Here is a 23,077-nt window from a genome sequence, read left to right on the forward strand (position 1 = left end):
CCCATTTTTTGTCTGTTCAGCATTAGTGTTTGGGACCCAGTTGTGTATGTGTGCATGTGTGTGCTTACATGTGGGTGTGTGTTTATGTGTGTGTACACATGTGGCCATTTGTGTGCTTGCATGCATGTGTGTGCACGTGTGTGTATATGTGTGCTTACGTGGGGGGGGGGCTTTGAGCTTGCTGGGCCTGGGCCAGGGTGGCACAGGTGACCGCTATCTGCTGCTGAAGAGTCTTTCCTCCAAGGGAAAGCCCGGAGCCACGGCCTTGATGTGGACTTCAAGGCCTTCCCTCTCTCCCTCCCTTCCGGGGAAATCTGATGGGAAATGGCATTCAGTTGACTTAACTCCCCACACCAGCACCCCGTGCCCCCTCAGAGTCGCGCCCATCTGAGTCACCCTGAGGGAGGTGGGAGCTGTGTGCAGGGTGCGGCCTCACCGTGACACAGAGCTCTCTGGCCGGGTGGGCCTGTGTGTGCACGGGTGTGTATGTATGCTCAAGTGTGAATGCGTGTGCAGTAGGGCCAGGGAAGGAGGGTCTGAGCCCCCTCCTCAGCCCCCTAGCGTGGGCCCTGCAGCCCAGGGCAGGAGCAGGAGCTGATGTTGGGTTTCTACGTGCTTAAGTTAGAATTTGAACCTGTCGCTTCTCCCAGACGCTGGGGGCCTGTCTCAAGTGATGGAATCACAGTTTCAGGCTCAGCCATTACACAGCCTGCTTGGTGGATCTGGGGGGCTGGGGAACGTGGTGGGGATGAGTGAGGCTAGGGGCTCCCTGCAGAGCAGACACAGGCTGGGGGAAAGAGTAGAGACTTTGGGGTCGGACTCCCCTCATCTGTGTGACCTTAAAAGTTCTTCAACCACAGTCAGCAGTGTTTCTTGATCCAGAGAACGGGGCCAGGCCTTTTCCTCTCAGGTGGGGTGAGGATTGCGTGAGCCAGCTCAGCTAGGGGGCACTGAGGACTCGGTACACAGGGCAGGGCCACCCCACAGGGCCTCTGCTCTGCCCCTCCTCACCCTGGGCACAGATGGGGCCTGGGAACGTCTTCTGAAAAACTCATCCTGTTCCCTTAAACCAAAGCTGACAGCCGTCAAAGGAACCTGAGGACCCAGACAGAGAGGTTTGGTGTTTTTCCTCCTGCAGGAGAAGGAGACGGAAGATCGCCGAGTAAGTCAGGCCCCTCTAAGCTCATCTTCACGGGAGATCGATGAGTAAGTCAGGCTGCTCTAAGCTCATAAAAGCTTCTCTGCCCGGTGCTTGCTGGGTGAACACAGTCACAGAAGCAGCCCAAGACCCGTGTGTTTGCTCCTGTGTTCTCAGAGGGTGTGGCTGGCTCACCCACCTGCCTCCTCCCCGCCCCATCCGGAGTCCTCTGCAGTCCTGCCTCTGCCTTCACGTCAGAGGAGTGCACGGCTGGGACGCCGGCCTGGCCAGAACACACTTCTGGGCCTGTTACTCCAGCCAGGTTTTGATTTTTTAAATGATGTATAATGCTTACATTTTCATACTTCTGCAGTTCTTTCATGCACTTTATATTGTTGTGATGTGACTAAGTTTGTTCGTTGCCAAAGGTTAAAAAGCTAGTTACTGGCTGAGCAGGGCCTGGAACTGGGTCCCTTAGTACCCAGCCAGTCAAAGACTGTCAGTCCTGGTGCTGGCCGTGGACCAGTCTGCCTGATCCTAACCCTCTTGGGCATAGCGCAGAAAGACCTATATTTAGATTTGTTTGTCCTCATTAAATTATAAATTCTTCCAGGTGGGTCACTGTGTGGCTGGTGGCCCCCTGCATTTGTACAGAGTGCAACCTGTGAGCCTGCACATGGCGTCCCTGTCCCAGGATGGATTCAGTACTGTTGATTCGTTCCTCCAGCACGTGGAATTGTGTCCTTGGGGGACTAATATGCCTTTGCTTCTAAGACTGGTGGGCCTAAAGCCTATAATTCAGTGTAAGTGGGCCCAGCTTCATGAAGAGACATCAGAGAGTGGACGGAAAGGAAAGGGCCTCCACTCCTGGACACACTGGCTGCAGGAGGAGGCCTGTGTGCTCTGGGGGAGCTGGGCTGGGTGGCTGTGGGCACACGGGCAGGGAAGGTGGTCCATAGGTGGGCATTTCTGGGGGCCCCAGTGGGGTGGACCCACCAGCCTGAGCTGAGAGTGAAGAATGTTGGGCGTTTCTGTTTTCACCCAGCAGATGATGTCATGAGAACTTTTGAGCTTTCTCCCTCAGGCTTCATTTCTTTATCTGTTAAAGGTAGGCCAAGCTGTGCCCAGCCCACACCTGCCTGGAAGGACAGACAGAGCAAAAACAGTATCCCTGGAGCACTGTGTGGTGTTAAAGCCTGGTGTGGTGTGGTGCCCAGGCCTTTCTGTGGGGAGGACTGGTGCTGAGACGTGAGAGGGGCTCAGCTCTCACCAACTGAGTGCCCGTCACCCTGCCAGGTGCCCATGACCTTGCGTGCCAGTAAGAAAATATGTTGCCAGTGTAACTTTTCCTCCTGGAGTAAGATATCCCTGACTGAAAGTTAACAAACACAGCAGCTTTGTGGAAGTACAATGAACGGACAATAAACTGCTCATTTATAATTCGAGCAATCTGTAAGTTTTGAAACCTTCATAAGTGGTGAGCAGAGCTGCTGCCCTCCGGGGTGTCCTGTGTCCCCCTCCAGCCTCTCCCACGCCCATGGCCAGGCAAGGGCTGCCAGATCTAATTTAAAGATGCTTTTAATCGTAAGAAGTGTGTGATCTTAGATATTTAAAGAAAAAAAGGTGTACCCTAGAAGCTGTGAGTGGGGTCCTGCCAGGCCTGCCCTGAGTGGGTGTCTGTGACCCACCCCTGTAATCCAGGAGCCAGGGTGAGGCAGGATGATGGTGCTGCCCAGATAAGCTAGTCTCTGGGGCAGGTCTGGGACTCGAATTCAAGCCTTTTGGGGTCTCTGGTCCCTGCTTATCTAACAACATCAGGTGGTTTGTTTTTTTTTTTAAGAGTCTCATTCTGTCACCCTGGGTAGAGTGCTGCAGTGTCAGAGCTCATAGCAACCTCAAACTCCTGGGCTCAAGTGATCCTCCTGCCTCAGCCTCCCGAGTAGCTAGAACTATAGCTGCTTGCCACAACACTCACCTGATTTTTCTATTTTTAGTAGAGACAAGGTCTTACTCTTGCTCAGGCTATTTTTAGAAACAGGGTCTTGCTTTTGCTTAAGCTGGTCTTGAACTCCTGAGCTCAAGCAATCACCCACCACAGCCTCCCAGAGTGTCAGGATTACAGGCGTGAACTACCTCGCCTGGCCTAAACCATGTGTCATAAAGTTGTGAGACCAATAAGGCCTCTGCAAAGGAATGAGAGACAGCTTTGGGCAGTTCAAGCCCTTCTGGAATATTCCCTAGGCCCATGCTGGTCTTGGCTGTATGGCCCCAAGAAAGGGAGGTGGGGCAGGAAGTTGGCGGAATGGGAGCTTGTGGAGGTCGGCAACATCATTTGGCTATCCCTGGGCCTAGATGTGCCTGGGGTGCCTAGGATGTGCCTGGCACAGACAGGGCGCTGGTAAGATTTTTACCATGAACAAAGAAAGTTCAGTGGAGGAACAAGCACGTCTGGTTGAGGAGAGATCAGGGACTGCTCAGCAGCATGAAGGAGAGATGTGTTTACCCCCTGCTACTAGTTTGTGTAGGTTTAGCCCTGCACTAAAGCTGGCCACCCTCTGGTCAGGGAGGTGGGGAGCCTACTGGGAAGACACCTGCTCTGTGGTCAGCAGGCTCATGTCGGAATCCTGTCTCTGCCACCCTGTGTGATCTTGGAAGCCTCAGTTTTCTCATATGTGAGATGGGCATGATAATAGTTTGTTATAAAGACGAAATAAGTAAATTCGTGTAAGGTACTTGGTCCATAGTTGGCACTCAAGAAATTCTGTTATATAAACATATTGAACTGGAAATACTGAGGTGTCTATTAGGACCTCAGGTGTTGAGCTTTTCTCTAATTTCTGAACCCTGAAAACTCTCAGAGTTGGCTTGGTGCCTGCAGCACAGTGGTTACAGCACCAGCCACATACACGGAGGCTGGAGGGTTCAAACCCGGCCCAGGCCAGCTAAACAACAATGACAACTGCATCAAAAAATAGCCAGGTGTTGTGGTGGGCACCTGTAGTCCCAGGTACTTGGGAGGCTGAGGCAAGAGAATCGCTTAAGCCCAATAGTTTGCGGTTTCTGTGAGCTGTGATGCCACAGCACTCTACCGAGGATAACATAGTGGGTCTCTGTCTCAAACAAAACAAAGCAAACAAAAACCCTCTCAGCGTTAGGAACACACAATCTTAAGTGGAGGGTGTCACCATGTCTCCCGTCTTGCCTATCTGTATTTTGATCCCTACTTTGCATACACATTTCTCAAGGGCAGAAATTCTGTCTCCTGCTTCTTTGGGTTTTCAGCCACATCCTGAGGATGGTGTTACATCGAAGACAGAAGTTCATCCACAGGTGGGACACGGTGGAAGGCACCAAGGGCAGTCTTCATGGCTGTCACACCCGGGAGCTGGTTTTGGATGGCAGAAGGAGACACCTGGACTTTATGTCCTGTGACAAGGCTGGATGAGCTTTGGCTTGTCCTGCAAGGATGCTCAGAGCTACAGACTGCCTGTGACTCTTCTCCTCCCGGCCACTGTCTGTCAGGAGAGTGTCCTTGACCCTGCTGTGCTGGGCTGCCCGAAATCGAACTGCAACAGCTTCACTCAGCCTGCAGTCTGAGTTCTGTCCAGCTTGTGGTCTGACCTGAGGCTCCTCCCCCGGGGACTATCCTTTCTGACCCGTATGGGGAGGGTAATGCCTAGCACACTCTGGTCCTAACACCCCACATTCTGGCCATGCTCACCCCAGAAGCCTCCAGACCTGCGGTGTACTGGCCCCCAGACTCCTCCAGACCTGTGTGCATTGGCCTGGCCGCCTGCCCTGCTGTTTGATGGGCTGCCTTTGGAATGACTCATGACTAATGCTTCCTGTCAACAAAAACAAACTTGCCGAGGGGCCCTCCTTGGCTAAATAGTTCTTGAAATTGAGTTGGAAGAGAAAACCATTACACAAAGGGCTTTGCAAGGGAAGAGGGGAGGAGAGACACCAGACTAAGCACAAGGTGACCCCAGGCCTGGGGGAGGGATGCGGGCTCAGGTGGGCAGCGCCCATCCACCTCCTGGGGTACAGAGACCCTCAGCACATTGCTCACTGCTTCTGGTGCTCTGAGTCTAGCTGGCCTCACCCTGGGCAGATCCCAGGCATAGCTGGCCGGGACATCCAGGGTGTCCTGATGTCATCACCAGTGAGGGGAGTGTGGGCTTTGGCGTCGCTACCTGGTTCCCAGAGCTACTTTGCTACTTCTGGTGTTACTTAGCCTGGAGGAATCTCAGCTTCCTCATCTGTCGGATGGGTGCAATGCCTACCTGGGAGATTCCTGCGAGGGCTAAAGGTGATGTAGACCATGCTGAGACCCAGGAGGCACCTGTTTCCAAATACACATAGCTAATCCTATTCAATTAGGAATCTTCATCACTAAGACAAATCTGCTCGGTGTAGTAAGAGGAAGTTGAGCAGAACTGGGGGGCTATGTGAAGGGGTTCACCCTCAGGTCACCAGACCTGGCAAGGCCATGCTCCCAATTCACTGGTCCTTTTCTGGTTGCCTGGCTGCTTCTGCCTTCTCTCCATCCTGGAGGTGAGCAGGGGCTCCCACGTACCACCAACAGATGCTCTGGTCCTGCTGATCAGGGCATTTATTAGCATTTATGAAGAAACCTGATTTAAGACTGGGCTTGTGACTCTTGAATGTAGACCTAAGGCCACCTAAAGGGCTAAGAATCCAGGCAGTTGGGGTGACTTCTCTTTTTTTCCACAGGGAAAAATGTGATCAAGAACATTCATGGTGGCCCCTGTAGCTCAAGTGGCTAAGGCGCCAGCCACATACACCACAGCTGGAGGGTTTGAATCCGGCCCAGGCCTGCCAAACAACAATGACAACTGCATCAAAAAATAGCCAGGTGTTGTGGTAGGTGCCTGTAGTCCCAGCTACTTGGGAGGCTGAGGCAAGAGCATCGCTTAAGCCCAGGAGTTGGAGGTGGCTGTGAGCTGTGACGCCACCGCACTCTATCCAGAGTGATAGCTTGAGGCTCTGTCTCAAAAAAAAAAAAAAAAAAGAATATTTAAAACTCTGGAAATAGTGGGAGACGTTCACAGTTCCTTCACCCAAACAGGTGCTCATCATGATGAAAATTCAGCTGAAGCCTCTGTTTCAGGCCTTCTCTTGAGGGGTCGCTTCCAACACCCTGGGAAGGCCTCCCAATATGCCTACAATGTTCTTATAGTTTTGTAAAATTTGCAAAGCTTGTCTGTTTCTCACTGGGAAGGGCACCTCTGTGGAGAGGCCTCGAATTTGTAAAATTTGCACAGCATTTCTGTCAGATAGCTGTCCCCTCCCACAGTAACCGAGGAGGGCTGCAGTCACTTTGAGTGTGTTTGGATTATCCCAGGATGTCCCAGTGTGGACCCAGCTTCAGGAATATCCCCACTGCATCCCGGCACCATGGCACGAGGACCCCGAGCCTGAGGTCTTCCCGCCACATGAATGCACCCCATGGTACTGGGCCCCAGAGGAAGGGGAAGAGGCACTGGTGGCTGGGAGGTCCTACACCCGCAAGCAAAGTTTCCACCTCTTGGGAAGACACAGCGTGATGGAGCCCGTGCAGGGGTGGATGTGCCGGCAGCCTCTGTGGCTCACACGACTGGTACTGCAGAGATTCCAGCTCCGTGATGTGTGTGGCACCCTGTTGGTGCGTTTGTCACACGCCAGCTTCCTGAAGGCGGGAGTCAGTCTGTGTCTATAGATAGCACAGTGCCCGCCTGCAGCAGCCGGTCAGGAGGCGTTGTAGGACCATGTTTGAAGGGATGAGCCGAGTGTGCACTGAGATGAATGTGTGTGGGCCTGTGGTTGCTGGTCTGCGAGTGTGAGCTGGCACTGAGCACATGCGTGCTGGTTTTTCCATTCCTGTGATACTACACTTAGGAGAGTGTTCTGCAACCCCTTCCAAGTTGTTACCAAAGATACAAAATCTCCTTTTTTTTTTTTTTTTGCAGTTTTTGGCCGGGGCTGGCTTTGAACCTGCCACCTCCGGCACATAGGTGGCCAGCGCCCTACTCCTTTGAGCCACAGGTGCCGCCCCAAATCTCCATCTTTTTATGGCTGAATAGTGTCCCACGGTGTCCGTATACCATGGGCTGAAGGGCACTAGGGTTGTTTCCACATCTTTACGAATTCATCTGCTGTAAACATTCAGGTGCAAGTGTCCTTATGGTAAAATGTCTTTTCTCCCCTTTGGATTGATACCTAGTATTGGGATTGCAGGATCAAATGGAAGGTCTCTTTTTAGCTCTCCATACTTCCTTCCATAGAGGCTGTACTAGTTGAAACTAGTACATTAACAATCACAGGCTCACATGAGAGAAACAGCTCCATTAAATTCAATCAGCAGGGAGTGGGGAAGGGGTTCTCACCCAATGGGCACAGCGTTCAGGTAAATGACACACTTCCTCGATGGAGGACACAACCACAGCTGGGACTTTACCTTACAAACACAAAAAAATTGCAACCTAATCTTATGTAGCCTCATATTAATCCAAAATAAAATAAAAATTAGAAAGAGGTAATCTTTTTAATCAGTCTCTAAACACAATCACTACAGAAAAAAAAAAAAAAAAGAAAAAACCAAGCCATAATGATAAAGATATAATCCCATAGGAGGGAAATGGTCCTTTCCCACCCTCCAGGGGGCTGGTGGAGGGTTAGCGCCGAGATGGCACACGGGTCACGTCCACGGTCACACACGCCTCCTGCTGAAGCCCCTGTCCTCCTTCTGGCTTAGAGAAATCTCTCTTTGGTCTTCTTTAGAGCTTCCTAAGGTCTCTGAGGGTTTTTTTTTTCTTTTTAAACAGAAAGCTTGGTTGTTGCAAAACCTCTTTGCATGTTTTTGTTCTCTTTTAGTGGAAACCTCTCTTTGGCAATAGAATAAAGTTTCCCCTCAGGTTTTGGGTTTCAGATAGCATCTTGCTCCATCCTGCATCTCCACTGGGAACACTGTTTCTTAACGTTATGACTGTGCAGAACTGGGGGCTGCATCAGGCCACCAAGACTGGCCTGGATTCAAGGACTGAAAATTTCCTCTGAAACTTAGGCAGGGGAGTTTGGACCAGGAGTTTTATTTGGATAGCCTATTTCTTGGAAATGCAGCTGGCATCTCTTGGGATAGTTTGAGAAAGCTTTCGCGCGTGAGGTCAGAGGTTTCCTTATTCATCATGAGCCTTGGCTGGAGAGCCGTCCACATGCAGTGCGTGAGGGAGGCTTCAGGGACGCAAAGGCACACATTATCCTACACAGACGGCTCCTGTGGGCAGGTTGAGTTTTCTCTAGTTCACTTTCCCCAGGAGCATCTCCAGATCTCTGCTATTGTGAGATAGTTCTTCACTGCAATCATCTCCTCTGATGTTTAAGACCATCTAGTTCTTACTGGAAAAGAACAAACCCTTTACCTTCTTCTGCCTAATCTCTCTCCTGAGTGGAAAGACCTTAATCTAAATGCTGCCCAGTGTTTTCTGTCCCAAGATTCTCCAATCTGAGCTTCTCTTTGCCCTTCCCACTTGGGGTGGTGATCGTGATGACCCGGTATCTGGGGCAGAGTTTACAATCCCGGGCCAGGCTGATCACACACTCTGGGTTCTCAGAACCTGTCTCCCAAGTAAACCTGTGGTCTACTGGTTTTCCCAGGCTGGGACTGCCCTGGGAAAATTCTGGGGCTCAAAGCCCACTGTGGCCAGAGAAAACAGGCTGAGCCAGCCTGACCAACCGGTCCAACGGGAGGCAGGGAGTGGTGGGAAGTAGGCGTCATTTTGCGTCTGTGTCTGGGTTCCCTCATCCACAGGCGACTGGCATCCCTAGAACGCCCTTCCCCCACTCAGCTGTAACCGTGCAATATCAGGGGTGTTTTCTGGACAAAGAAGAAAACAAAAGAGAAAGCCAAAGTGTGTCACCAGGCTGAACAGAAACAGACACCAGCCCGTCACCCTCAGAACCCCTGCTCTGACCTCCAGCCTGGGAGGCCGAGGGATCCCATGGGGCAGGGAAGCCTGAGATCTGACTGTTCCTGGGGCAGGCTCTGCCCTGGGAGCAGAGGGTGGGGCCCATAGTGAGCAGGGCAGCTACACAATTTGCAGGGCCCAGTCAAAATGAAAACGCAGGGTCCCTCATTGAAAAACTATCAAGGATTTCAAGACTGCAACAGCAGAGCCTTAAACCAAGCTCAGAGCTCTCCCAAGAAAGGTCCCGTGGAGGGCTGGAGATAGTGAGGTGACATGCTCCACATGGGACACTGAGCCAGCGACTGGTTCTTCTGGGACCTGGATGATCCCAGCACTGATGGATCTCCTTTCTCCTCTCCAGGCCCTGTCTGCCCAGGCAAACTCTGTAGCTGTTTCCACCTCCAGGCCTCTCCATAGAGCTGCCCTCCCCCGTGCACTTGCCCTGGGAGCTCCTCGGTGGCACAGGGAAAGAGTGAGAGCCTGGGGACTTAGTCCCCCCCAGGATCGTGCTCTGATTCACCAGATATACAGCCGCGGGACGTTATCCAAAGTCTCAAAGCCTCAATCTTCTCTTCTGTAAAGCTGGCTAATAACAGTAGCTACCTTGCAATTTGGCTTGAGGATTAGATGAGCTAACGCATGACAGGCGCCTCGTGTCAGCCCCAGGGCACGCGGCGGCCATGGAGGAGTTCAGCCAGGTTGGGGACCGTGGCTAGCAGGCCACACATGGCCAGAGTCCAGGGGTCACCTGCTGTCTAGCTCCCGCAAGTGGGCAGGGCAGCCCCGGTGACCTTCAGGTGCCCTCCTCCCTCTGCACTTCTCTTTTTTCCCTAAGCACCCGAGAAGGAAGAAGACCAGAAGGTGTTCAGGGCACTGCACACGGTTCTCCCAATGACTGTTCCATGTATTCACTCTCTGGTTCTGGAAACGCTGCCAGCATTTCTGGGTCCCTTCCAAGCCTTTCTCTTCCCTGCCGCACCCCAGCACCAGCCTGGTTCCCGGTGGGGGGTGGGAGGCCTTTCCCAGGTGCTCCCTTCCTCTCTCAGCTTCATCCCCGGCTGAGAAGCGGTTGCCGTGGAAACCACCACTAGCTGAGCAGGACGGTGGGGAGGAGGTCAGCAGGTGGTTCGGGCCCAGACCTTTCTCAGAGGTAGTTTCTGGTTTTGTGTTATTTGGCTTTACTTCTCTTGTTTCCACTGCTTCCACTCTTTATGGGATGGTTTCACCCCTAACGCGATTTTGGTTAGTCCATTTCCAGCAGGCACCGAGCCGTTTTTAGCTGGGTGGCTCTGGGAGACTTTGAACAGGCTCCCGGAATCTGTGAAGATAAACAGGGGCAGCAGGGCTGGGCTACATTGCATTAAAATTGGAAGCCGAGAGTCAGAGGTGTGCTTTATATAGTCCGTGAGAGCAGGAGCCAAGTCCTGATTTATGAGGGGCCTGGGGAAAGCTCGTGAAAGCTGAGACCGTATTTATAAATTCCTTCCCCCAGGATGGTTGGAATGTTGTTTGGAGCTGCAGTCGGAGAGCACCTTTTTGGGGGATGAGGGAAGGTGGTTTAAATCCAGTTCAGTCATTCAACAACTACAAGAAAAGGGAAGTGTTACGTCAGTTCTGACCCTTGCCAGAGCTTCCTCAGGCCCACACCTGGGGAGCAGGGGATTAGACGCAAACCTCACCACGTCTGTGGCAGGGACTGCAAAGACTCCCCGTCCACCTCTGCTTCTCTCCTTCCTGCAGAATTTAGGAGACGTCCTACCTTGTGTGCCCCTTCTTTTTGACTGGTGGCCAATACTCTGCCATGGCTCTGCTATTCATGGGCCCAGAGAGAGCCACTGTCCACTGATGCCTGGACACTGTCCGAGCATGACCAGACTCATTCCCAAGTCTCCATGAGGCGGTGCTGACCAATCCTGGGGATGGCAGGGGATTAGCTCAGCTAGTAGAGCCCTGAAGGCCCCGCTGGCTGTGGGTGTGTCCTTGCTTCTGTCCCCCCTGCAAAAAGAGTCATGATTACACCTGCCTTGGGCCCAGTGCTCACCTGAGACCCCACCACCAGTGTCCCCTCAGAAGTCAAGTGTCTCCTGAGCCCTTCCCGCGCCCTTCTTGTCCTTGGGGCCGTGGAGAGGGTGGAAACATGTTGGCAAGCCTTGAAGTCAGAGCAAGAAGGCTCCTTAAGAGAGCAGCATGGTAGCTGTAAATACCAAGCACCTGCTCCATGCCAGGAGTGTAAGGACGCAGTTCCCATGCCTCACAGACCGTGGAGGCCGTGTGAGAGTCACATGCAGGCCATGGGGCTCAGCCCTGTGTGCAAATCCCACTCAGCTGTGGGTTCTCCATCTTTCTGTGTCCTCGTTTGTAAGACAAGGACGAGAAGAAGAGCAGCTGCCCCGGAGGGCGGCAGAGTTTCCGTGCAGGCTGGGTGGAGGGATGTTTCTTGAAGGCCTGAGCTCCGTGCAAAAGCCTCAGCCACCACCACCACCACCACCACCACCACCACAACACACCCCAGAGCTGAGCTGTCATCACCCTCCCATATCTGACAGCAGGTGGAGTATGCAGTCCCAGAGGCATCCAGAATTCTAGTATGGACGGACGGCTACATGGATGGACGGCTGCAGGACCCCTGTTAGGGTGTTGGGTGCTCCTTAGGCATCCTACTCAGGGGCCTCAGAGGTATCATCCCGGTGGACGGCAAAGTCCTTTGGTCTATTGCCTACACATTGGAAAATCACCTCTTGTTCCACCCCTGAGTGAGTGATGCAGGTTTTGTGGCTGGCAAGTGAGGGGAACATTCTGTGTCATTCTGGTTGAGCGGGTGGGAAGGTCGGCACAACAGGAGAGATGCAGAAAGTGAGATGCAGAGGCTGGGTGCGTTGACCTTGCTCAAGAAGCTACAGTGCCCAGAGGAAGCTGGTGGGGTGAGAAGAGAGGACAACGGAGGCCTGGAGCTCTCGCCACAGAGGGAAGTGGACACTGCGGGGCAGGTGGACAGACCAGCATGGTGGCCTCCAGCCTCACTTGGGCACCAGCATACAGACAAACTCCTTGTAGTTTGCCTAGCCGTCCCCATCCGTGTCTGCAGCCTGTATTGCCTCATCCACGTCCCCGTCACTCAGCTTCTCCCCCAGCTGGGTCAGCACATGTGTCAGCCCTGCAGCACTGACATAGCTGCTGCCATCCTTGTGGATATGCTGAAGGCCTCCCAGATCTCCTCCTCACTGTCCGGGTCCTTCATCTCCTGGCCATCAAGCCCAGGAACTTGGGAAAGTTGACAGTGCCCTTGTCATCCTAGTCCATCTGGCTCATTACGTTCTGGAGCTTGGCCTTGGTCGGGCTCTGGCCCAGGGCCTGCGTGACAGTGCCCATATCCTGGGTTGTGCTGGTGCTGTCCAGTTCCTGTGAAACAGAGAAGGCCTCCTGGTCCAGAGTCACCTGCTCCTTGGTCAGCTGGTTGGCCATACTGGAAGGTGTGGGTGGCATGGCAGAGACACCACCATCCTGGTGTCCACCAAGGGTCAGCTGGCTGGATTTTGAGCTCTGGCTTGAATGGCTGCAGCTTAAGAAGGAACAGAGTCCTCCCCCACCACTGGCAGACGCCCCTGCCCTGTAGTTGCCGGAGGCCCGTCCTGTTTAGACAGGTGTCCGGGGCAGGAGCTTTCCACCCTTATACCCACAGAACCAGAAGGAACCACCCTAATAAAAGTTTAACTGAGGGTGTGGTGGGCAATGTCTAGAGATGCTGACCTTGGGCTCTTTCTTCTTCTTTTTTACGTGAGACTGAGTCTCACTTAGAGACTATTAGAGTGCTATGGTGTCATAGCTCACAGCAACCTCAAACTCTTGGGTTCAAGCAATTCTCTTGCTTCCGCCTCCCAAGTAGCTGGGATTCCAGGCACCCATCACAATGCCTGGCTATTTTTAGAGACAGGGGTGTCACTCTGGCTCAGGCTGGTCTTGAACCTGTAAGCTCAGGCAATCCAGTCGCCTCGGCCTCCCAGAGTGATGGGATTACAGGAGGGAGCCAGAGCCACCGCACCTGGGCTCGGTCTGTCTTGAATTTCCCCTTTCCTTTCTCCTTGCCCCATCGCCCACCTGCTGAGAAGATGCAGTCCAGGGCCCTTTCTTCCCACAATGGAGGTTTGAAGCAAGAAGAAAAGCAGAGATTATCTTTACTGAAAGAATGTCCTTTCCTTATATTTATGTCCAAACCTCAGGGTACTTCAGAGGATTTTTAGGGGAGGAAGGTTTTCCCTTCTTAGAAGCAGAATGCTTCCCTCTCCATCCTGTTCACTCACACACACTTCCATGCTGTTTACTGAGTGCCGGCTGAGTGCAGGTGCTGCTCTGGAAGCCAGGACACAGGCTGCCCCCAACCTCCCGGTTCCCTAGCAGGACAGCTAGTTAGCAAGGAAACTCGCAGAGGAACCACGCAAGGTAACTATGAGCACGGCTAATGCTACGTGCAGAGAGGCAGAATAATTAACTGCTGACTACCCCCCAGCCCTGCTTGGCTGCCAGAGCAGAGATCTCGTGGAAAAAAGCCTACAGAACATTTCCTGGCCCCTGCTTTCTCCGCCTGGTGGCTGGAGGGACACGTTCATGAAACAATTCAGGGGCAGTGGCAGGAAGCAGCAGGACCAAGGGATGTGGGCACGTGGCTGACACAGTCTCCTGGAGAGCCCAGGGCTGGTGTGGAGGGGACAGGTCTGCTGACGGACAAAGACGTAAGGCCAGAGAAGAATTGGCTCGGTCCTCCTGCCCACTTCACTGGTGACCAGGAGAAGAGGCCAACAGGGACCCACTGGTTTCTGGGTCATGGCTTGGTGGTGCAAATGTCGTGCTTTTGCCTAATGTGTTTTTTCAAAAAGGAGAACTCGGTAAGGACTTTAAACAAGTTTGCTCCGTTCACCATGACTCACAAAGGATGGGCCAGGACGGTTGTTGCAACTCACAAGTTAGGAAACTGTGGCAGAGGGAATGTCTTTTACTTCACACTTAACTCTCTCCCTGCGGCCTCCCACCCCATCCCCGATTCCTTTCCCTCAAGAATATATGTTTAGGGGCGGCACCTGTGGCTCAAAGGGGTAGGGTGCTAGCCCTGTATGCCGGAGGTGGGTTCAAACCTGACCCCGGTCAAAAAACAAACAAACAAAACAAAACTACAAAAAAAAAAAAGAAAGAAAGAAAGAAAAAAAAAAGAATGTATGTTTATTTGGTGTTAGGAGCCATTTAAACGTTTAAGAATGGCTTGGTGCCTGTGGCTCAAGTAGCTAAGGCGCCAGCCACATACACCTAAGGTGGCAGGTTCGAATCCAGCCCAGGCCTGCCAAAAAACAATGATGGCTGCAACCAAAAAAATAGCCAGGCATTGTGGGGGGTGTCTGTGGTCCCAGCTACTTGGGAGGTGGAGGCAGGAGACTCTTGAGCCCAGGAGTTGGAGGTTGCTGTGAGTTGTGATGCCACGGCTCTCTACCCAGGGTGACAGCTTGAGGCTCTGTCTCAAAAAAACTCCAAAAAACAAAAAACAAACAAACAAAAAAACATTTAAGAATGATGAAGATTCCAAATAGGATACACACACACACACACACACACACACACACATATGCACAGGAGAGAGACTGTGTTTGATATTAAAACTGAGAAATACTTAAACATATTTTTCTATAGTTACAACTTAAAAATATAAATAAAAACCTATTGCTTGTTCATATAAATAGTATATTTTTGTAAAAATTTATTATATTTTCCAAGACAAAGACTAGAGAGAAGAGGGGTGTTTGAAACGATAGTTTAGCAAATCTCTTTAATGTCTAGCTTTACGGAAATGATCACCTAGGGCCTCGATCCATGGTGAAATGCTGTTTGGAAGTGAGTGAGTGTCCAGCTTCAGGCGGCTCTGCCGCTGGGGGAAAGGGCATTTAAATGGCCTTTTAGAAAGTGATGGATATTCTACATCAAAATCTGACAAGTGGTAGCTTCTTGAAGGTTAGTTGCAGTGTGGAATCAGACTGTGTCAACGAATTTCTTATGCCGTTTCTGTAAAATCCGGGGGTCTTTTGCCCTTTGAACGGATCTTTCACCCCTGTGAGATTTGGGGATGTCGTGTGTGGGTCACTTGGAAAATACCGGTTCTCTGATTCTATAGAGCTTATGAACGTTGAACCATCACACACACAACACAGAAAAAAATCACCATCCGTCGTCACTAGCACCCCAATCCCATTAGGAAAGTCCTTACACACTGGAGAGTCTCAAGTTTACAGTGACAAAAACATTTGCAAAATTCTGATTTTTATTCTGAAGCTCAAAACTTGTACTATTGGTAACAGTGTCAGTTGTTTCCTTGGAGTGACAGTCTTGTTTTGCCTGTCTTTGAGAAAGTGTCTGCGAATGCCACGTCTGAGTAACCGAGGTCTGTCTGCCATCTGTTCTTTCTGGTAAAAATGGTGTTCCACGAAGAAGCTTGTGCTGCTGCTCACGTATCAGCCGCGGAGCCCTGTGCTAGTGAGGCCATCGCACCTCAGTGTTCAGCAGAGTGCTAGGATGGGTCTGTAACAAAACCGGTCATTCTACTGCTTCTCCAAGGATGTGCTAAAGTGGGACTGGGCTTTTTTTTTTTTTTTTAAATAATGGGACAGTGTGTCAGATAGAAGCCCTAAGAGAGAACTCCTAGGAGCCCTGTCTCCCAGCTTGGGACACTCCTTTTCCCAGGCTGTCTGCTCATTTGGCCCGTGGCTGGGTGAGACTTCGGGTCCCTTGGTCTTAGCATCAAAAGTTCCTACTGGTGGCGCTCCATCAGGACCACCCTGCAAGTGTTTGGGAAATGACCAGACGTGCCTGTATTTGCAGAAGGCACTTGGCAGCTGTTGCTGGGCTGGGGTCTTTGCAGCTCCCACCCCGATGTGCAGGGACCCTGGTGCAGACAGGCAGAGGGAGGTGTGAAGATGAGAATCACACGTGCCCGAGGCCAGCAGCGCTGTGCCCATGGGACCCACCCATCACTTCCTGCTGCTTCTTGCTTTCTAAGGCCAGGGTTGACCTGATAATAAATATGCCTGGTCTAAGTTCCAGCTTCCTGGTGGAAACAGTCCCGGGCCAGTTGTCGTTGCTGCCGGGAGAGGGTCTTCTCGGCAGATTTGGAGATTTTCTGCCGGAACCCACAGCCCTGGGCCTTCCTTTCCCGCCTTCCCATGAGAGGCTGATCCAGATCCAGTGTGCGACACAACGGCCCTTTGGGGGCTTCTAGTGGGACTTGTGTGAATCACTGAGGCTCACACAGGGCTTGGTCCTGGGCACGGCTGGAGTTTGAGCTCAGGGAGTAGAGCCTTGCTCCGGAATGACTGACTGGAGCAGGGCTGTGCGTGGCTTAGCTGGCATCTGAAAAACAGCCAGGCGGGTCATCTTCCAGGAGGCTGGTGTCAGCCCTGCTTTCCCTGGCTTCCAGGGCTCCCTGCTTGGTCATACTGTGGAGGGCCGTTCACTCTTTGATTTGGGGACCTCCCCTGCAGCACAAAGCCCCCAGGTGCTGAAGAGGCGAAGTGGTGGGATCGTGTTGAGACGCTCAGAGCCTCTGGGATTGGCATGTCCTCACGCCAGGCCCTGGCCTTTCCCCAGGCCACTGGTGCATGGGGGGGGGGGGCACTGCCCTACCAGGGCGGCTGCCGTCTCAGCACTGTCAGCTTCTCCAGCTATGGCCGCCGAGGTTGGTCTGGGCCTCTGCGAGACCCTCCATCACGTGGCCTCGGCTTGGTTCCTGAGAGCAAGTCCAATTAAGTCAGGATTAAATGATCAGCCCCCTCGCCTAAGCAAAAGCAAATTAGTAATAGGTCTCATGATAAAAGCAGCCACATAAATAAAGATCTATTCTTGGACTGCTTAGTTTCCTGGAAAAAGGGCTATTTCTTGGGATTAAGATTAGAGGTCTCCTCCTCCCACATTGGGGGTGGTGAGAGGTGCAGGTGAAGGGTATGAAGGGGGCTAGTGGGGCAGGAGGCCAGTAGAGGAGGGGGCCTGGGCTGGCTCTGGAGGGCTCATCTGTCTGCTCCACCTGCTGTGAAAACTTGCAACTTGATGTTTTGTGAAGAATGATAAACAGCAACTATCACATGGGCGGTGCCCCTGAGAAGCTTGGGCCTCACACCGCAAACCTTTTCTTGCCAAGATGCATTTGATAATTGGCCAAACAGGGCTGCCCACGATGGTTGCCCCCCATAACCAAAGGGGTGAGATAATTATCTCCAAGAGAACGAGCTGAACTTCCCTGATGGACAGGTGCTCACCCAGCAGCAGGAAGGGCTTTTGTCCCAAGTAGTAGCCTTGAAAGTCTGTGACTGAGATGAAGCCTTCACATTTAATCCCGGAAGACAGGCACGTGCGTGGGCGTGGGCGTGTATGCACCCACATGTGTGGCTCAAGCTCTGTGTTAGGATGTGTTGCTGCAGGTGAGCGTGTGACTTGAACCCAGAGCCTGCATGACGATGTGAAGGAGGCAAAGGGGAGGTTTGCCAAGGGCAGCCCCAGGTCACCAGAGCCTGAGAACCACGGCGCAGGTCCTGGTGACACCAGGGCTCTAGCTCTGTCCTCACGCACCTTCCTGTGACACTCTGATGACACCTTGTCACCTAAACAGGGCAGAGCCAGGTCGAGGCGGGGACGCAGGTGTGCCGAGGGCTTCCAGGTGTCGTCTCATTTCTTCCTCCCACTCATCCTTATTCCATAGATGAAGCCCCCGAGGCTTGACCATGTCACCAGACTAGTCCAGGAATGAGGATGGAGCAGCTGGGAATGAGGATGCAGGTTTGCCTGAACCCAGAGCCCAGCTCTTATCCCAGACATCATGGGGCCGCACCGTCTGATAACCCCGCCTGACCCCTGTGAGCCTCGGAGTGCAGCCAGTCCTGGCTCTGGCAGCCCTGGGGCTCTGTCAAGACGCGGCAGCCTGGCCTTCTAGTCCGGAAGCACAGTGCCCTGTCAGCACCGTCCCCCACACGGGTGGAGAAGCACGTTTAGAGCCTCACATGGCGTGGCTGGGGCCCACGGGCCAGCTGGGATGGGGGTGAGACTGCAGCGGGTGCCAGGGCAAGGTGGCTCAGATTCGGCTGAGGGTGAGGTTGAGACTGCAGCGGGTGCCAGGGCGAGGTGGCTCAGATTCAGCTGAGGGTGCGGGTGAGACTGCAGCAGGTACCAGGGCGAGGTGGCTCAGATTCGGCTGAACCTCTCTCAGCTGTGGGGCTTTGGCTGCGCGTGAAACTGCCCCAGTCTGCTAAAAATTGAACTGCGCCCATCTGGTAAAAGGAACTGGTATACAGAGGGCCCTCTGGCTGGCTCTGCACCCGGCTACTGCCCTTCTACCAGCAGAGGAGGGCGGGCTTGCTCAAGTCCACCTCGGGATGACAGCAAACGCCAAGCTGTCCTGCTAGTGATGCCTAGTTGGACTGCATCAGACCCTCTGTGGTGAGGGTGTCCCTTGTGGCTGTCCCTGGTGCTGAGCACAGAAGTGAGAGGCTGGGGATCGTCACAGTCACTCTTGTCTGAAACGAGAACCGTTGCCTGGGACTCAGGACTCGGGGTGGAGAAGCGTCCAGTCGAAGTCACAGCACCTTGGCTCCTGTAGGCTCTGCCCCTTTGTCTGGAAAATGTGCATCACTTGAATAATGACTGACTCCCCGTTCCGTGATGAGACGGCCTGACGCTGCCCCAAGCAGAGGCCCCACTCCGCGTATCACAGCCGCACCTGCCAGGCTGGCATTGGGGAGCCATGGAATGTCACTGAAACCTCAAGGCTGACAAACCTAATTTAGAGGCTGACAAACCTAATTTTTCAGTTCAATCAAAAGTTCAAGACCAAGTTGAGAGTGAGCTCCTCTTCAAGCAAATGCTTTCCTGAGGGTCGGTTTACACTAAATGGGAACCAGCTTGTTATTGAATGTAAAGTTTATCTTGGGATATCAACACTTCCTGTACTTAATACTTTGACCCCGCGCAGTAGATACATTATTTTACTTTCTAGATGATGACATTGAGACGTAAGTTCCCACATCAGTGGTGGATCTGGGGCCAAGAGCTCAAGTCTCCTGATGTTGTTCGCAGAGTGTTATTTAATACCCAGGGAAAATATCCGTGAATAATGACTGAGCATTTGAATCTTAATCACAGGTCCTGCTAATGAGATGAGACAAAAGGAAATTTCAAGCATAATTTAGGTGTTGAAATGTTCTTTCAGGCAGTAAGTAAAGCAGCTGAGCTGACTCTAGTTATTAGAAGCCTCACCCTTCAGTGACTCTCACCAAGCAAGATGGTTTTCTGTTCTGGTCCCCAAGTTAGACTGACATTCTCCACCCCAAACTGGTTGACAAATGATTGCTCAAGATTTATTGAGGCCTCTGTACTATTCCAGCTCAAAGCGAGAGAGCAATCCCTCTCCTGACATCTGCGTGGAATGAGGCCCAAGGATGAGCACCCCCTCTTTGTGTTTCTCTCTGCATCTGGTCCCCTGGGTTCAGGGAGGCGAGGGTAGGGGCAGCACTGAGCGTGGGGAGGTACCTGTCTGCTGGAAGGGAGGCTTGGTCAGCCAGACTGGCTGAGTGGAGCCAGGTGGATCTGTGCACTCTCTCAGGAGGGGAGCAGAGGTGTTTGCTCCTCACCTTGGGGCAGGAGTCTGGGTAGTGAACTGGAACTTCCGGTGATCAGAGGAGACTTGATCGAGAGAGTCATCCTGCGGACTCCCAGGCAAAGGTGTCCTCACAAGTGTGGGTCCCACGGCTGGAAGGATGTGGGGACAGTCCCCCAAGGGCTGAGTTACACCTGTTGCTCAGGGAAGTGGGCTGGGGTGGGCTTCATTCCAGAGGACAGATCAGACCAGGGGCTCCGGGAAGTTCCCAGATGTGTGTCAGCGCTCAAGGCCGATGCTTAGCAAAACCAGCAGCCAGGCCGAGGTCTGCGCTTCTGCCCCTGCCACTGTTGGGCTGGCCTTTGCCAGGCACCGAGGCCACCCCAGTCTCGCCACAGCAAGCCCCCAGCGGTAGTGGTAGAGCAACTGTGGCTGACCTCCCAGGTGTCTGCCCAGGGAGCTGCTCTCGGCAATGGAAAGGAACAGCAGGAAGCCCTGAGCTGGAGAAGGAGCATTCTGGGGGGACGTAGAGCCTTGCCCTTGCCTCTGAAATCACACTCCTACCTTCACTTAATAAATGATATGTCCGCACCAGCTGCTGTTATGAGGGCAATCTCTCCCTCCCCCCACCAGCTCCTGGCTTTCTGGAAGCTAAGGGGTGCTCACTCCTAGGGCTGTCTCTAGACCTGAGACTAGGACTTTAATAGAGCCCATGCTGGACCCTGGCAGAATCCACTACCACCCAGCCCTTTTCCCTAGCCCGAGCCATGGCAGGGAGCGAGGAGAACAGGAATGCCACACAGCCCCCTCCTCCAGGCGCCCAACCCACCAGGAGGCTTCCTCTACCCCTGCCCAGCCTCAGTCTTTGTGAAGTGGAGGAAGCTGCCCTGGGTGGCATGTCCCTGCAGGGGACACTGTCCTGGGTGGGCTGCCCCTGGAGTGGGGTGATTGCCGTCAGGGCCAGGAGGGGATGGCTGGCAGCATTCCCATCGCCCCCGCCCGCCATGCTGCTTCCCACAGACTGTCCAGGACCCTCCCACTGCAATCCTGTATTTCTTGTCTGCAGCCAGTCTATCCTTCCCTGGGAGGAGGCTCTTGCCTGAGGACATGCAGGGGGTGGGGAGCCTTCCTCCTCCCCTTGTTCCGATTGCAGAAAAGGAGGGTTCCCATTCCAGGCCAAGGCTGCTTACAGCTGTGCCCTGTGACAGATGCCCGGGAGCAGCAGGTATAGGGACTCAGCATGGCAGAGTCACTGTCTGAGGAGCAAGTGGCTGCGTTCAAGGAGGTCTTCGAAGAAGTGGACAAGGACAAGGACGGCACCATCAACCTCCAGGAGCTTCGTAGTGTGATGCAGGCCCTGAACAAAAACCTGTCAGAGGAGGAGCTGAAGAAGATCATGGAGCAGGTAGATGGCAATGGTGAGGGCACCATCAGCTTCCCCAAGTTCCTGGAGGAGATGGCCAGGAGGAATAAGGCCTTCGGCAGTGAGGAGGAACTGCGGACCGTGTTCTGTGCCTTCGACATGAATGGGGACGGCCACATCAGTGTGGATGAGCTCCGGCAGGCCATGGCCCAGCTGGGGATACTGCTGTCCCAGGAGGAGCTGGATGCCATGATCAGTGAGGCCGACGTGAACCAGGACGGGCAGGTGGACTATGAGGAGTTCTCGCGAATCCTCTCCCAGAAGTGAGGCGCCCACCTTCGCCAACACACCTGCTGTCAGGACTGCCATGCACACCGGGTAGGGGGCAGGGAGGCCTCCGCCTGTCCCTTCCTCCCCCAGTGATGCTTATCCAAATAAAAGGACGGTGCAGTCCAGCTGTGTGTGTTCACTGCCAGGGGAATCTCAGGGCCTCATGCAGAGTCTGGGGATCCTCTCCCCAGACCAAACGGGCCATGGACGACAACCCAGGCCTCCCTGACCCCAGGAGAGGAAGCGTGGGGCAATGTGGGCAGGCTCTGCCCTGCTGCTGGTGAGGACCCTGGACTGCCATGTCTATGTGCCTGTGTGTGTGTGTTGTGTGCGTCTGTCCTGAGTATACCTGTCTGTCCGTCATGTTGGCTCTGCCTGTGTGTGTCTGCACGTGTGTGTATCTCTGTGTGTTTGTGTGCGTCTGTCCTGAGGATACCTGTCTGTCACGTTGGCTCTGCATCTGTGTGTGTCTGCACGTGTGTGTATCTCTGTGTGTTTGTGTGCGTCTGTCCTGAGTATACCTGTCTGTCTGTCATGTTGGCTTTGCATCTGTGTGTAGCATCTGTGCGTGGCGTCTGTCCTGTATCTGAGATGCTGGTCTCAGTTTCTCTCTAAGAAGGTGGCCCTGGAGACCAACTCTCTTTTTGTGTGTGGCAGCCAGGGGAAGTGGCCGGGGCTCAGGTGGTTGTGCTGGGCGCCGGGATGGGCACTGGCGGCGGGGACCCTGCCTAGGCTGAGGGAGGGGGACGCTTCCAGGCTGAGAGGCTCTTCCTCTGCTGCTCTGGGATGGTGCCCGCAGCTGCTGCTGTGTGACCTTGTCAACCTGGGTCTGAAGTCGCTCCTAAGACTCCAGGGTGGGGGCTGTCCCCTAGGGAAGGTTGGGAGGGGCAGGAGGATGGAGAAGGGGCTGAGGGTGGCAGTGCCGCCCCTTCTGCCCTGATGCAGGCAGAGCACTCCTTGAGCCTGGATTTGTGACAGGACCCTGTTAGGCTGCAGGGCCAGGCTCTGGGTCCCCAAGGCTCCCTCCGTCCTGGTTCTCGGGTGGTCAGAGCTACCTCTGAGTGCTGCAGATGGAGAAACTGAGGCCCTGTGTGGTCTGGTTGGAATTAGGACAGTGAGGTGGGGGCACCTGCCCTGGGCATCGGGACACTGGTTATTTCCCAGCTTGGGAGCAGCTGGCTGTGTGCTAGGGTCTCCTCCGGGAGGGAGACGGGGTTTTCTGTTGTTTATATCCGACCAAGATATTAGCTGAAGTTATCAGTGATCATTCACCTTGTCTTGTTCTCAACTCGGGACAGGAGAGAGGCAGAACCCTCTCACCTGGGAGCATCTAAGTGTCCCCGCAGCCTTTCCTGGCACACCTATGCTGGCACACACCTGCACTGGCAGGTGTGGATGGTGGTGCACACCTGTGCTGGTGCAGTGACAGACCTGTGGTGGCATACCATGGGGCCTGTCCACTTTATTCTGACTTGAGCACAGAGCCCCAGGAGCTGGGTGCCAGGCCCCCCAGCCAGGGCTGCTGAGTCTCTGAAGTCGTATTTCATCTTTTGTGGGACATTCTCAGGGATCACTCCCATTTCTGACGGGGGTCACCCCAGTCTCTGAGGTCCTTACTCATGACTACCTTGTTCCATCCTGTCCTCAGGGCCTGGCCCAGTGCCCTG

At 53.6% G+C, this 23,077-nt stretch overlaps 1 protein-coding gene across 1 annotated transcript; it reads left to right on the forward strand.

Moving 5' to 3' along the window:
* Positions 1-20,957: 20,957 nt before the first annotated feature.
* On the forward strand, positions 20,958-21,407 carry CALML5 (calmodulin like 5). Its single transcript, XM_003786835.1, has one exon. It carries the CDS (start codon positions 20,958-20,960, stop codon positions 21,405-21,407), a length of 450 nt encoding a protein of 149 aa, XP_003786883.1.
* The last annotated feature ends 1,670 nt before the right edge of the window (positions 21,408-23,077 follow it).

The sequence above is a fragment of the Otolemur garnettii genome, unplaced genomic scaffold, assembly GCF_000181295.1.
Source record: "Otolemur garnettii isolate 467f Iridium unplaced genomic scaffold, OtoGar3 scaffold00019, whole genome shotgun sequence".
Taxonomy (NCBI): Eukaryota; Metazoa; Chordata; class Mammalia; order Primates; family Galagidae; genus Otolemur; species Otolemur garnettii.

What these genes read in the sequence shown, in the direction of transcription:
- CALML5 (XM_003786835.1), top strand. Translation starts at nt 20,958, where the DNA reads ATGGCAGAGTCACTGTCTGAGGAGCAAGTGGCTGCGTTCAAGGAGGTC.